Source organism: Dipodomys merriami, unplaced genomic scaffold (assembly GCF_024711535.1).
Source record: "Dipodomys merriami isolate MVZ:Mamm:240054 unplaced genomic scaffold, mDipMer1.0.p SCAF_679, whole genome shotgun sequence".
NCBI classification, from domain to species: domain Eukaryota; kingdom Metazoa; phylum Chordata; class Mammalia; order Rodentia; family Heteromyidae; genus Dipodomys; species Dipodomys merriami.
Window position 1 is genome coordinate 545425 of NW_027206267.1, and position 14948 is coordinate 560372.

Below are 14948 nucleotides of genomic sequence, written 5' to 3' on the forward strand. Positions count from 1 at the left end.
CCTATAATTCCCTAGTTATTGGAAAATGGAGAGAGGAGAATTAAGGACTGTCAGCCTAGACCAAAAGGAAATAGTATCTCAAAAATCAAAGCTTGGAGCCAGGCACCAGTGGCTCACACCTGTAATCCTAGCTACTCAGGAGGCTGAGATCCGAGGATCACAGTTCAAAGCCAACCCCGGGCAGGAAAGTCCATGAGATTCTTATCTCCAATTAATCATCAGAAAACTGAAAAGGGCACTGGGGCTCAAGTGGTAGAGTGCATTGAGCTGAAAACCTCAGGGACAGAGCCCAGGCCCAGAGTTCAAGACTCATGACAGACAGAAAAAAAAAAAAAAAAAAAAAAAAAAACCTAAAAAGCACAGGGCCTGGGGTATGGTTCCAGTGGTAGAGAGCCAGTGCAAAGCCCTGAGTTCTGATTCTGGTTCCACAGATGATAGTGGTGATTATGATTGTAAGCTCATTCACCCTTATTTTGGGCTGACAGCCTTCACCCTGGGTCATCCACAAGCCAGGCCTGGCCACAGTTGTCTATCCTCACAGGCCCCGGCTGCGGGAGCAACAGAGTCTGGATGCCCAGTCCTGGTCACACGCTGGCTTAGTGTAGAATCGCAAGATGCCAGCTATAGAGTGTATTGTCTCTGCGATAGGATGTTTTTCCTGGCTGCAAGCCAGCTAGCTATAGAATACCCTGCCCTGGCTGTCTGATACTGCCAGTGCCTAGCTGCTGTGACTACAAAGATTTCCTGCCCAGCCCATTCTTCTGGCTTCAGACTCCTGACTCTATCTCTACCTTTATTGTTCTGAGAGCAGTTTGCGACTCTCTTCCCCAGGAGAGATAGATAGCCTGTCCTCTAGCTGCCATTAAATCCTTCTTATTTCTACATGACTGTGTCTGAGTGGTTTTCTGGGTCGGTGCTTACAGTGATGATGAAGAAGAAGAGGAAGGAGAGGAAGAGGAGGAAGAGGACAAAGAGGAGGAAGAAGAGGAGGAGGAGGAAGAGGAAGGGAAGGGGGAGGAAAACAACAACTGATGATGATGATGATGATGATGATGATGATGATGATGATGATGATGATGATGATGATGATAGCAGCAGCAGAGGGAGAAGACAATGCTGACTAATTCTAATTGCTAAGGTTACAACCCCCTGCTCTGACCATACTTTTACCATCATCATCAGCTGAATCAAAGATCACTACACATTTTCTACTCAATTATAGTTTTCCCTAAAAAAAAACAGAGTACCTCGAAATAGATGCTCATTTTAAAGATCTACTACTATCAATATAATAGGATACAAAATTTAGAGCTTTCTTTAAATGAATATAACTATGGACGTACAGTATACTTTTTTTCTTCCTCTCTTGACTTTTAATTGTCCTTTATCACCCTAGATCTATTATCACTTTCTCCTGGCCTGGATAGCTCTAATGCAAGCTGGAAACATCAGGACTGGTTCTTGGGTTGGTCTTTTACCCACCACAAGAGTTCATAAAGTGGCAAAAAAAAAAAAAAATCACAGCTCTCACCAGATGGCCAAGAGTAATAATCCCTGAAAAACATCACTAGGACCACAGAGCGATCAAAAGTAATCTCAGCTACCCACCATACCTATGACCGACATCCTCTTCCTGACATTGTTGAAGTCCAAAAAGGCCAGCAGTTGATAGGTAACGAGTGTCCCTAATTCCTCTATTGTTATTGTTTCCGGGGTCCGAGACTTAAAAACGAACCCACAGTTTTTAGCCGCAGTCACTAGAGCCCCTTCATCTGGTGACTGAACTTGGTAAATCAGCTGTCCTGAAAAAGAAAGGAAGAAGTATGATAAGAACATTCGCACAATTCCAGTGCCATTCCCAACTCCTTCTTGGATTTGAACTCACAGCCTTAGACTTGTCAAGCATGCCTTCATTCCTTTTTGCCATAGGTATTTATCAGAGAGTCGTGGTTTTGCCCAGGCAAGCCTAGACCATAATGCTTCAACCTACAACCTCCCATATAACTGGGATTACAGACACATACCATCACTACCTCATTATTGGTTGAGATGGAGTCTTACTTAACTTTCTGTCCAAGATGGCCTGCAGTCATGAGAAATATGATCCTCTCAGTCTCTGCCTTCCTAGCAGTTGGGATTACAAGCATGACCCACCACACTTAGCCCAACTTGTTCTCTAATACCCAATATAAGCATCAGCTCCAAAAAATATTTCCAATGCTTAGGTTTCCTTTCCTAGTTACCATCCACCCAGTCTTCTGGGTACCACAGGACATGCTATAGTGTAGTCCCAGTCACCTTAGAGAAAAAAGACCTATTTCTCAGTCTACTTCTCCATGGGCTAAAACTTTCTGAGGTCAGAGACCATACTTTTCTTGTGACTAGAGAAGAGTCACATAATCCTCAGGGTAAGCATCTGAGCTCATTAAATTGATCTTTAAAATCATCATTTCTTATCTACATGGAGGGACCTATGGCTGAAAGAGATGGCGTGATATTTAGAAAGACTGCACGACAAAGAACAAGGGAACTGATTCTCCGATCACCACTTCAGGGAAGCATTGATACCCACTTTAGGAGAACACAGGCAAAATATCCATCAGACAGGAAAGAATCCAGCCAGGATGTTAATACACTAAATTCCTTGATGTTATGTGTGGTAAATGGGACTAAGAGAACTCAGGAGAGGAATGAAATGACAAAAACCAAAAAAAGGAAAACCATAAAATATACTTAATGTAGTATGCAAAGTAAGCTTTCTTACATAAGCTTTCATGATGTTTGTAAAAATTAATTGGAAAAAGAGGGCAGAGACAGATCTATGGTTTATTGATTTGTAGTGATGTTCAAGATAAGATTAGGTGGTTGTATATTAACGGATATATCATGATTGTATGTATTATATTGTATGTATATGCATGTCCACATATAAACACACACACACACACACACACACGAGCATGAAGAAAACATATAGAGAAAAAAATGAAGCTGCTAAACGCAGCTTTACTCACAAAAGCCCAAGGCTAGAAAGAACCCACATGGGCATCAACAGAACTAGAAAGAAAAATGGGGCCTCTTCATGTAAAGGAATACTACTTAGCAATAAAGCAATTAAACAATCAATTGATTTAACAACACAGATAAATGACAGAATCTACCCTGTGTCAAAGAGGCTACACACAAAAAGTATATGCACCGTTGGATTCCATTGATATGAATGACAAAAATAGGCAAAACCCACGATGGGTGATAAGAATCAGAGCTGTACTTGGTTTGTGAGTATTGAATAATCAAGGACAAGAATGCTTTGTCTGGAAAGATTGAAGAGATTTATACCTTGATAGGACCACTGATTACATAGATTTATGTAATTGCTAAATCTCATCAAACTATATATATAACAAGAAAATAATGTTGGAAAAGCAAATATTATAATAAGCTACAAACGAGAAATATGAGGGATAATATATAGATTTGATCATCAAAGAAACAAAAAAATACTTCATGGGACTAGAGGCATGGCTCATAGGGTAGAGTGCCAGTCGATGAGCAAAAGTGTCAGATACTGAGTTCAAAGTCCAGGTCTCAGACCAAAAAAGAGAAAAAGAACCAACCCAAAACACACCTCCAAACATTTGCAAAAGAAAATGAAGGAAGGTTCAAGCCACCCCCTAGATTCTCCAAACTCAAAAGTCAACAAATGACACCAGAAGTGGTCTTGGGACATGATGAGCAGAAGGAAATCAGAATTCTCTTCAGCCTTGCTGGGCGCCTCTCTTGCCAGTGTGCTCTGAGTAGCAGCTTGCAAGTGTTCCTTCTATGCTGAGGATACAGTCTCCGTCAGGGAGATACCTCAGTTTCTTGGGACTGGAGACCAAAGCTAAGGAGAACCTGAAGTAGCTTCACACTTCCAGAGGAGGAGGAGAAAAAGGAAAAAAAGAAAGCCAAGGTATTCATGGCCTGATAAATAACGTGGAACCCATAAGCTAACAGTCAGCTCTCTCAAATGGGAGCTTGGCAGATACGCTTGTAGCACCAAACCTGGCAAAACAAGAGAGTCATCTAGGTGTCCTGTGGATTTCAGGAAGATGTCACCAACGCCTAGGAGACAAACCATATGTTCTGCCTCCCCCATACAATCTCAGGAGACAGACAGCTGTAAGGAGAATCAACACTCACCCAAGGACTGTCACAAACACACACAGGAATGACAGCCACAAATCACTGGACGTTATAGAACAACAACACGAAAACTGGACAAAGAGCTCAGAAGACACAGAACACTCGATAAAATGAAGCATAATAGAGGGAAACAAAAGAAAATTCCAAATTAAGTATAATTAATATCCTCGACGAGGTCTAAAGAATATCGTAATGTTAATGGAAAACAGATTGCCATTAAAACAAAATAGACTTGGGGAAATGAAATAAACTCAAAAGGCCGAAACAAAAGAGGCTTACTTAGAAGGACATATTCCCAAATGGAAAGACAATTATTCCCTATTGATGTTAATATTATAAAGATCAGTTAAAGTCAGAAATATAATTATGTGAGTCTTCAAAGTGATTAAAATCGGAGGAATGGGTTAATTCAGTAACATCCAGGACAAAATTATGGCTTGAATGTAGTCCCAAGATGAAAAGACAAACAAATAAGCTCAAATACATACATTATACACACACACACACACACACACACACACACACACACACACACACACATATATGCAAAGACAGAATTGCATGTATGCACACATACATGTGATACATATATATATATATATATATACATACATATATAACTTTTATGATGGAATTACTCAGGTAGTAATTTTAACTGGAGATTTGGTAGCATGAAAAAAATTCTACATCATATTCTGAAAGTCTTTCCTTCCTTTGTTCCTCTCCCTCTCTCTCTCCCCTTTCTTTCCCTCCCTTTTCCCTTTCTTTCTTCCTTCATTTCTTCTGTGTTGTTTTCTACCTTCCTTCCTTTCTTAGGTATTTAATTCGTTTTTGTGCTCTATAGCTTTTACCATTCCTCTAGTCCTTCCACCTCCAACCCCCATTTTTTTGCTTTAGTTACTTTTCCTTTTTTTTGTATGTTTTTTATTGTAAAAATGCTGTACAGAGGGGTTACAGTTACATGAGCAAGGTCATGACAAAGGAGGAGGCAACAATGCGCAATAGGTAAGTATATTCTTTTTTTTTTTTTTTTGGTCCGGTTGTGGGGCCTGAACTCTGGGCCTGGGCGCTGTCCCTCAGCTCTTCAGCTCAAGGCTAGTGCTCTACCACTTGAGCCACAGCGCCACTTCCGACTTTTTTCTTTTTGCTTATGTAGTGCTGGGGAATCGAACCCAGGGCCTCATGCATGCAAGGCAAGCGCTCTACCACTGAGCCACCTTCCCAGCCCCAATAAGTATATTCTTGATGTTCTATATTTAGTTCAAAAAATCCTGCAAATTTAATATGTGTTTGTTTTGCTTAAATAAAGATAAGGCCTTTCATTCTTGTATTTTGAATATTTTTTTTGGGGGGGGGGGTCTGGTCATGGGGCCTGAACTCTGGGCCTGGGCACTGTCCCTCAGCTCTTCAGCTCAAGGCTAGCGCTCTACCACTTGAGCCACAGCACCACTTCTGGCTTTTTGTTTATGTGGTGCTGGGGAATCGAACCCAGGGCCTCATGTATGCAAGGCAAGAGCTGTACCACTGAGCCACCTTCCCAGCCCCGGCCTTTCATTCTTGTAATCCTAACAACTCAGGAAATGAAGATAGGGTATATGGTGGTTTGAAGTCAGTCTGGACAAAATGTGAGTCCCTCATGCCAACCAATACAAAAAAAAAGCTGGGTGTGGTAGCATACACCTGTCACCCCAGCTCTGTAAATAGGAAGATCAGGGTCCCAGCCAGCTTAAGTGCAAAGGCAAGACCCTGTTTGAAAAATAACTATAGCAGAAGCGCTGAAGTCATAATCTTATTTTGGTAGAGAGCCTGCCTAGCAAGCACAAAGCCCTCAGTTCAAACTCTATTACCACCAAAAATACAAAAACAGGAACAAAAAATCTTAACCTCTCAGAAATACTTTCCACTTACCTGCACTCGTTTCCTCTGACATCACTGTGTGGCAGAGAGCAAGTAACCGAAAGAATTCATGGACTTTGGGATCGCCCAGCTGAATGGACTCCATCAGACTGTGGTCACAGAACTGACATGTCCTCTTTGCTTGAGATCTGACAGAGAAATCCACAGGCTTTTCTCCCTGTAAGACAACAGTGGCATCACTAAAAACAGCCACAGAAGTTGAAAGGTACAGCTGTTAAAAGTCCTTGTTGCTCATGCCTATACTCCTAGCTACTCCTGAGCTCTGAGGATTGAGGTTCAAGGCCAGCCCAGGCAGAAACATCCCCGTCTCTTATCTCCAATAAACGGTTCAAAAACCGGAAGTGAAACTGTGGTTTAAAGCGGTAAAGCTCAGGGACAGCAACCAGGCCCTAAGTTCAAGCCCCACAACCGCCAAAAAAAAAAAAAAAAACAAAAAATATTTAATTTTTTTTTTCTTCAGTCCTTGTTGTTGGACGCCAGTGGCTCACATGTATACTTCTAGCTATTCAGGAGGCTGAGATCTGAGGATCATGGTTTGAAGCCTCGAAGCCAGCCCAGCCTATGAGATGCTACAATTAACCACCACACAAACCAAAAAAAGGGGGGGGGGGATAAAGAGAAAAAGGGAGTTTGAATGCAGCCACAATATTCAATGCATAGCTGTGAAAGTTTTTACAAAATGGGCTGTGTGGGGTTGGGAAGGATGGGAGAGAATAATAACACTGATCGAGATGCATTGCATTTGTAAACTGATTTGTTGAACAGTAAGTCTTTTGTACAACTACTCAATGTTAATAAAAGGTAGAAGTGCAGCTAGGGCTCAAGTAGTAGCTGATAGCCTTGAATAAAAAAGCTAAGGACAGCACCCAGGCCCTGATTCCAAGCTTATATGTTGTCTGGTGATAGTGCAAATCATGCCTTATCATATTAAATCAGGAACTTATCTCTTCCATACCTTAGCCATTTCTTTCTTCTCGCTGACTTCATCATGTTTTTCACCTGCCAGAACAAACATTGAAGATCAAATGAAAGTAAAATTAGTCAGGAGCCAGTGGCTCACTCCTGTAATCTCAGGAGGCTGAGACCTAAGGAACTGTAGTTCAAAGTCAACCCAGCAAAAAAGTCTGGGAGACTGTATCTCCAATTAGCCAGCAAAAAGTTGGGCTAGAGGTATGGCTCAAGTGGTAGAATGCCAATCATGAGCAAGAAAGCTGAGCAAGAGCATAAGGCCCTGAGTTCAAACCCTGTATCAGGGGGAAAAAAGTAAAATTAAAACTATATTTACACATTTAGTTTTAAGAAATGCACTTATTTCTTAAAGCACCATCACTAGATAGCAATATAAATTCAAACATAGGAGTATTAGAATTCCTAATCCTGCCTATTAATGTAGAGAGATACTCGTGGATCTAAATAGAACTAAACTGAAGTTGAAATTTTAAAAAAAACCTACATTAAAGATTATAATGTGGTATTCGTACATTTTATTACTTTGTTAAACTATACTGTTTCCAAAAGGCAGAGTTTTGTCTTTCCTGACCTCACAGCAGAAGAATCAAAGATGATAACAATAAAGTTGGTGGCCCAGATCTATGATCCTAGCTACTCAGGAGGCTAAGAGATGAGGATCACAGTTCGAAGCCAATCCAGCCAAGAAATGTTCATGAGACTCTTATCTCTAATTAATCACCAAAAAGCCAGAGGTGGAGCTGTGGCTCAAGGGGTAGAGTACTCACCTTGAACAAAAAAACCTCAGAGACAGTGCCCAGGCCCTAAGGTCAAGTCTCAGAACTAGCACTTGCATGCACACATGCACAAAATATACCTAGTAGGTACATTTTGGCCTAACTTGGGTTTAGCAGAAAACATAGCTATGTGCCAGAAACTTAAAGCATTTCCTTTTTATTTATTGTACGGATATAGAAAATAGAAGAGACATCGGGTGAAAAATAAAATCATTAATTATTCCATTGCCCAAAGATGGCCAGTATTTGTAGGAATTTGTGTGTCTATGTAAAAATATAAAGACATACTCATCATAATCTTCACCAATTTCTGGTTCCTGTCCTATGAACATTTCTCTTATCATTAAAAATCCTTTATGAATCATATTTTTTGCGAGGATGAGGGCCAGTCATGGAGCTTGAACTCTGGGCACTGTCCCTCAGCTCTTCACCTCAAGGCTAGAGCTCTACCACTTGAGCCAAAGTGCCGCTTCTGGTTTTCTGGTGGTTAATTGGAGATAAAGACTTTGCTGCCTGGCCTGGCTTTGAACTGCGGTCCTCAGATCTCAGTCTCCTAAGTAGTTTAGGATTACAGGCGTGAGCCACCAGTGCCTAGCATGAATCATTATTTTGATTATAGAGTAGCATCATTTATTTTAGCTTCCCATTATTGCAGGCCATTTAAGATTTTTCTGACTCTGCCTTGGTATTGGAAGGCTGAATACTCTAGGCTAGGATTTCTTATGTATAGTGATAATAATGAGCTATCTGCATCCACCTGGTAACTGAGCACTTATTGTGAATACTTAAAGTGAAAGATGGACATTTTCATTCCTTTTTTTATAGCAAGGGGAGCTATAGGGGAGGAATAGGACTCAAAGCCAAACACTGAGGCCAACAGTCAGCCTGGTGAGCATTTGAACCCAGCTCCCTCCTCCTTTCTACACTGTGCTCTGGCACAAACACTCAGCATATAGTTATTTGGTTTTTGTGGGGCACAGTACCAAATCTGCAAAACCATGTGCCTGCTCTGCACCAGTCCCTGAGCTAGTGACGGAATCCAGCCAGGTACCTGGAATCTGAGCCTCAAATCTGCCATGATGGCCTCAGTATCCCACTTGTAGTCATTCTAATAAGATGAAAGGGGGGAGGGGAGGAGAAGGTGGTGAATAGAGAAGACTGCATGCTTGTGTTGTGATTTCACACACACACACACACACACACACACACACACACACACACTCAGGCATTTATGGGATTGCTGATGCAAGGAAAGAAAAGTTAATAATTTTTCATTCAGAACACAGATTTAGATGGATCAGAATAGAATGTCAAATTTTCACACGGCCCAGATCTATCACTGAAACAAGCCCAAGTTATACCGAAACAAGAAAGAGGGATCCTAAGACCTTCTGGGGGTACTTCAGGAAGGATATATTTTATTGGTATTATAAACTATAATGGCTTATAAGGCCAATGGTCTAATGGGATTACTTAAGTCTTTCCATTACTTCCCTGAATTTTATGGGGAAAATTACAGGGTATCATGGGGTGTATAAACTCAGAGATTTGCAAACATCTTGAGATAGATACCTGTGACGCCTTCTCTGAGATCGGCCCTTTAATGAGCATTTTGGTGAGGGAATCAGTGATGTACCCATCACTGAAGGAAAGATAAAAATCTAGGCCACATTGCAATTCAAGGGGAAACTAACTCTTGCCCCTGAATTGAAAAGGAACGGTTGGGGGGAGCCTTCTTAAAATTTGAGGGGCTACCTCAAAGGAACAGCTCAAAACTTAGCTGTTCAATGGCTGGGTTCTGACAGACATTCCCATTTCAAGAATAAAACCTCGAGCCCGGTGCTGGTGGCTCATGCTTGTAATCTTAGCTACTCAGAAAGCTGAGAAACGAGGAACATGGTTTGAACCCTAGACCAGGGAAGGAAAGTCCATGATACCCTCATCTCTAGTTCACTACCAAAAAGCCAAAGCTAAAGGATAGCACCCGGGGCCCTGAGTTCAAGTCCCAGTACCACCACAAATAAACAGGAAAGAAAGCAGAAAGACCTATTACATCTTATCAAAGCAAAACAGACACATCAAGGGCAAGACAATTTTTTTTTGGGGGGGGGGTCTGGTCGTGGGGCCTGAACTCTGGGCCTGGGCACTGTCCCTCAGCTCTTCAGCTCAAGGCTGGCGCTCTACCACTTGAGCCACAGCGCAATTCCGGCTTTTTTCTTTTTGCTTATGTTGTGCTGAGGAATCAAACCCAGGGCCTCAGGCATGCAAGGCAAGCACTCTACCATTGAGCCACCTTCCCAGCCCCAAGGGCAAGATAATTTTATCCCTGCAAATCATTCAAGTATTTTAAACCAACCCACTTCACTCAAGAATGACTCAATATTGAGCCAAAACACTGTTCATGGAGGCTAGATATCACCTGACCATGACATCAGAACTAGGCAACACATGGTTCTAGGTTGCTGTATTTTATAGCAGCTATCAATCTCCCAGGCAGTCTCTGGATGGCAGGTGTTTCCAATACATAAAAGCCTCTAGACTTCATTATTTCGAATGTTTTATGACTCTTACGAATCCTACTAGCTTTATCCATACGCAGGAAACACTCCCCCACCCCCCACCGCCCTAATTCTTAAAGGATGGTTGCCACGCGGTTCTTTTTGACTTCCATGTCTTCTGGCCCTGCTTGTGGCAGCCTGTCAACTGAATTTCCCATGGCACTTCCTAAATAAGATAAGCGAAAAACCAACACTCTGCCTCACCTTGAGGATTGAAAGAGAAAGTCATTTACAGGGGGAAATGAATCAAGATGGATGGATGGATGGATAGACAGACAGACAAGGACACCAGAAAAGTATAATTAATAAGTATGAAAATGGTCAGACTCAGACATTAAAACCAATAAATAAAAACTAAAATAAGCAGCCACTACCTCTCCTCTGGCTATGCCTAGATGTTTAGATGTTTGGTTATAAGAACAGGAAAAACATGAAAAGGGCTATCTTAGAACTGCCTCTTCCTTTGATATGTTAAAAAAATCTTAACATGAGGAGAGAGACAGAGTGTAATGAATGCCTAGCAAAGTCCTGTGCCTTTTGATATGCCTCGATCCTATCTCCATGTTTTAACACAGTACAGCACACATCTTACCCACCCCAAACCATTTCATCCAAGGATTAGGGTAGACTCTCCCAGCTCAGAAAGTATAAAAGCCACACATTTTTTTAAAAAGCTACCAAGCTGGGAAGGTGGCTCAGTGGTAGAGTGCTTGCCTAGCATGCATGAATCCCTGAGTTTGATTCTTCAGTACCACATGCATAGAAAAAGCTAAAGTGGCACTGAGGCTCAAGTGTTAGCTTGCTAGCCTTGAGCAAAAGAAGCTCAGGGACAGTGCCCAGGCCCTGAGTTCAAGCCCCAGGACTGGCAAAAAAAAAAAAAAAAAAAAAGCTACCATTTAGCTGGATACCAGTGGCTCACACTTGCAATCTTAGATCTCAAGACTGTGTGATTTGAGGATCACAGTTCAAAGCCAGCCCTGGTAGGGAAGATCATGAGACTCTTACCTCCAATTAACCACCAAAAAGCCAGAAGTGAGACTGTGGCTCAAGTGGTAAAGCACCAACCCTGAGTGAAAAAACTCAAGGACAGACCCTGAGTTTAAGCCCCAGGATTCCCCTCCCCCCCAAAAAAAGAGAAAGAAAGAAGAAAAAGTCTGAACAAGAAATGTTTCATCCTCATTGTTCATTTCTCCCTATTCTTATCCTGCTATACCAAGATACATTCTTGGTTCAACTTCAAAAAAAATCTTTAAAAATAAGTTATTTTAAGGTTGCTTCTTAGAATTGAAATTATCAACATGGATCAAAAGAATAAAAAATACTCCCGAATTTGAAAAAAAAACACCTAATATTCTAAAGTGTAATCATTTAAACCACTACTTGAATTAAGCCAGTATTTTTAGAGTCTTTTAAAGTATCGTCTAAGACATTTTTTTCCTGGTATTGGGGCTTGAACTCAGAATCTGGGCACTGTCGCTGACCTTTTTCACTCAAGTCAGATACTCTGACACTTGAGCCACAGCCTCACTTGTTGTTGGTTTGTTGTGGTGGTTGTGGTTTGGTGGTTAATTGGAGTCTCATGGATTTTCCTGCCTGGGCTAACTTCAAACCAGATCCTCAAATCTCAACCTCCTTGAGTAGCCAGGATTATGGGCATGAGCCACCACCACCAGGTATAAATAGACTTAACCCCCCCCCCCAAAAAACAGAGCATTTATCTTTTCAAACGCATGCGAATGGCAGCTGGATTGGGGAAATAGCTGGTCTGGCCAGTGATGGTCCCTCAGGGTGTGAGTTTTCAGGGAACTGACAGTAAATTCTCACAAATGTTTGCTCTAGCATCAAGCCCAGAGCTAACAAGGAACAAGCATAAAATCAAGCAGGCTGCCAAGAACTCATCCTTCTGGGATGTGGGTGTCTGGAACACCACGGAAGAGTCACACAACTGAGGGGTGCTCAGGATGTGCAGCATCCACCAACTGCAGCAGACCCAGACTTCTACCTAAATTAGGCACCATGGATCCATGAGCACCAAGCCAAGTGCTGCTAAGAACATATTAATGAGAAGGTCATGGTGGAATTTGGAGGTGGGGGGAGTGAAGGAGGAAGACAGTATTTCAAAAATGATATTATAGGGGGAGGTGGCGAAGAGAGGGCAGAAGGATGGAGAGAGGAAGGGGGGTGAACATCGTCACGATATTTAATATACATGTGTGAACTGAAAACCAAGTAACTTGAGGGAATGGAGTAGGGCCAGGAGAAATGGGGGAAAGCCCTCTGTACAACACCTGAAAGATGATAAAAATAAATGGTTAATTTTTAACACTTTAAATGATATTTCTTTCCAAACATATTGGCTCATGCCTGCAATCCTCCCTACTTAGGAGGCTGAGATCAGGAGGATAACAGTTTGAGGTCAGTCTTAGCGCGCGCGTGCGCACACACACACACACACACACACACACACACACACACTACACACACACACACGAGTGCACGCACGCAGATTTCACCTCAACCCATAAAAAGAGGTGAGGTGTGGTGATGCATGTCTGTCATCTCAGGTATATAAAAAACCTACCTAGGAGAATCACAGTCCAGGCATAAATCTAAAACCCTATTTGAAAAACAACTGAAACAAAAAAGGTGGAGGGAAAATGGCTCAAGTGGTAGGGCATCTGCCTATCAAGTACAAAGCTCCAGGACTGCCCAGCACCGATGCTGTTATTCCAAGAACATTCAACGTCATTAAGAAAAAGAAAGCGCGGCTCTTACCGTAGATTTTCCCATTAATGGAACACTTTTTAAAAGTCATGATGTTCTGAGTAAGGGTGCCCGTTTTGTCAGAGAAAACATATTCAATCTGGCCCAGCTCCTCATTAAGGGTGGTCGTCCGAGCTTCGGCAGGTGTGCCTTTGCCTGAGTAATACATCTTCCGATCCCAGTTTATAAAATAACTGTGGCCCAGACGAATGACTTCCACACTGTGGAAAAGAGAGAGAGATAGAGAGCGAAAGAGAGAGAAAGGAAGGAAAGCACAGAAGGAAGGAAGGAGAGACAAGGAAGGAAGGAAGGAAGGAAGGAAGGAAGGAAGGAAGGAAGGAAGGAAGGAAGGAAGGAAGGAAGGAAGGAAGAAAGAAAGAAAGAAAGAAAGAAAGAAAGAAAGAAAGAAAGAAAGAAAGAAAGAAAGAAAGAAAGAAAGAAAGAAGGAAGGAAGGAAGGAAGGAAGGAAGGAAGGAAGGAGAGCTCCATTAACTTCAGAACATACAGAGATTTGCCAAAAAAAAAAAAAAATGAAATCTGCCAAAGTCCTTAGAGTTTTAGAGGCGGGGTAAGTGAATCTCCAAGTGCCAGTGGCTCACACTTGTAATCCTACTCAGGAGGCTGAAATCTTTGGATCACAGTTCAAAGCCAGTCTGGGCAGGAAAAGTCCATGAGACTCTTATTTCCAATTAACCACCAGAAAATTGAAAGTGGCACTGTGACTCAAGTGGTAGAGTGCTAGCCTTGAGCTATTGAGGCTCAGGGATAGCACCCAGGCCCAGAGTTCAAGCCCCACAACTACCACCAACAACAACAATAAAGATAGATAAAAGATACTCTATCCCAAGGTCTCAGTGATCTAAAGAGTGTCTGTTCATAAACCCCAGAACCATAAGACCAGAGGGGGAGCCTAGCATAAGCCTTTAGGCAATGGTTTTCTGTTCACCTCAAACAAGCTCAGTAGAGATTTCTGCATAGCATATTACTTTGCATCTCTTCTTATATCTTCATGGGAAAAGATACTTGTCCTGATGGCATGGTAACTCCTGCCTGTAATTCTACCCTACACAGGAGGCTGAGATCTGAGGATCACAATTCAAAGCCTGTTCTGGCAGGAAAATCTATGAAACTCTTTTGTCTCCAATTAACTATCAAAAAGCCAAAAGCAGAGTTGTGCTCAAAGTAGTAGAACACTAGTCTTGAGTCACAAAAGCTCGGGGATAGTGCCTAGGCCCTGAATTCCAGCCCTAAGACTGAAACACGACAACACACACACACACACACACACACACACACACACACACACACACACACACACACACACACACACACACACACACACACACACACACATCACACCCGACACACGACACACACACACACACACACACACACACACACACACACACACACACACACACACACACACACACACACACACACACACACACACACACGCGCGCTGTTTGTCCTTATGTCCAATAGACAGAAATGTGCTGTGATATATTGACAGACAGACACACACACACACACACGCTGTTTGTCTTATGTCCAATAGACAGAAATGTGCTGTGATATATTGACAGAATTTCACGTTGGCAAAAGAGGTCTAAGTGCGCATCTCCAGAAAGCACAAAGCAAACCGTAACAGCCACCGAGTGAAAAACAGGGGTGTATCATCAGGCTGCTGTGCCCACTTCCTCAGAAAAGAACCACCATCTCACATGGCAGTGGTGATCAGGACTTCCTGCCTCCAGAAATGGGATTATTCTGTGGCCAA

General features: G+C 42.2%; 1 protein-coding gene across 1 annotated transcript in view; it reads right to left on the bottom strand.

Annotated features, from left to right (window-relative positions):
* LOC138815880 (probable phospholipid-transporting ATPase IM) overlaps window positions 1-13396 on the bottom strand; it is a 66693-nt gene extending 53297 nt beyond the window's left edge. Inside the window, exons 1-4 of the mRNA XM_070005260.1 lie at window positions 13181-13396; window positions 7058-7101; window positions 6094-6259; window positions 1614-1802 (exon numbers count right to left, since the gene is read on the bottom strand). Of these exons, the coding sequence (XP_069861361.1) occupies window positions 1614-1802; window positions 6094-6259; window positions 7058-7101; window positions 13181-13337 (556 nt within the window). The 5' untranslated portion in view covers window positions 13338-13396. The remainder of the gene's footprint in view (window positions 1-1613; window positions 1803-6093; window positions 6260-7057; window positions 7102-13180) is intronic.
* Between the last annotated feature and the right edge of the window lie 1552 nt (window positions 13397-14948).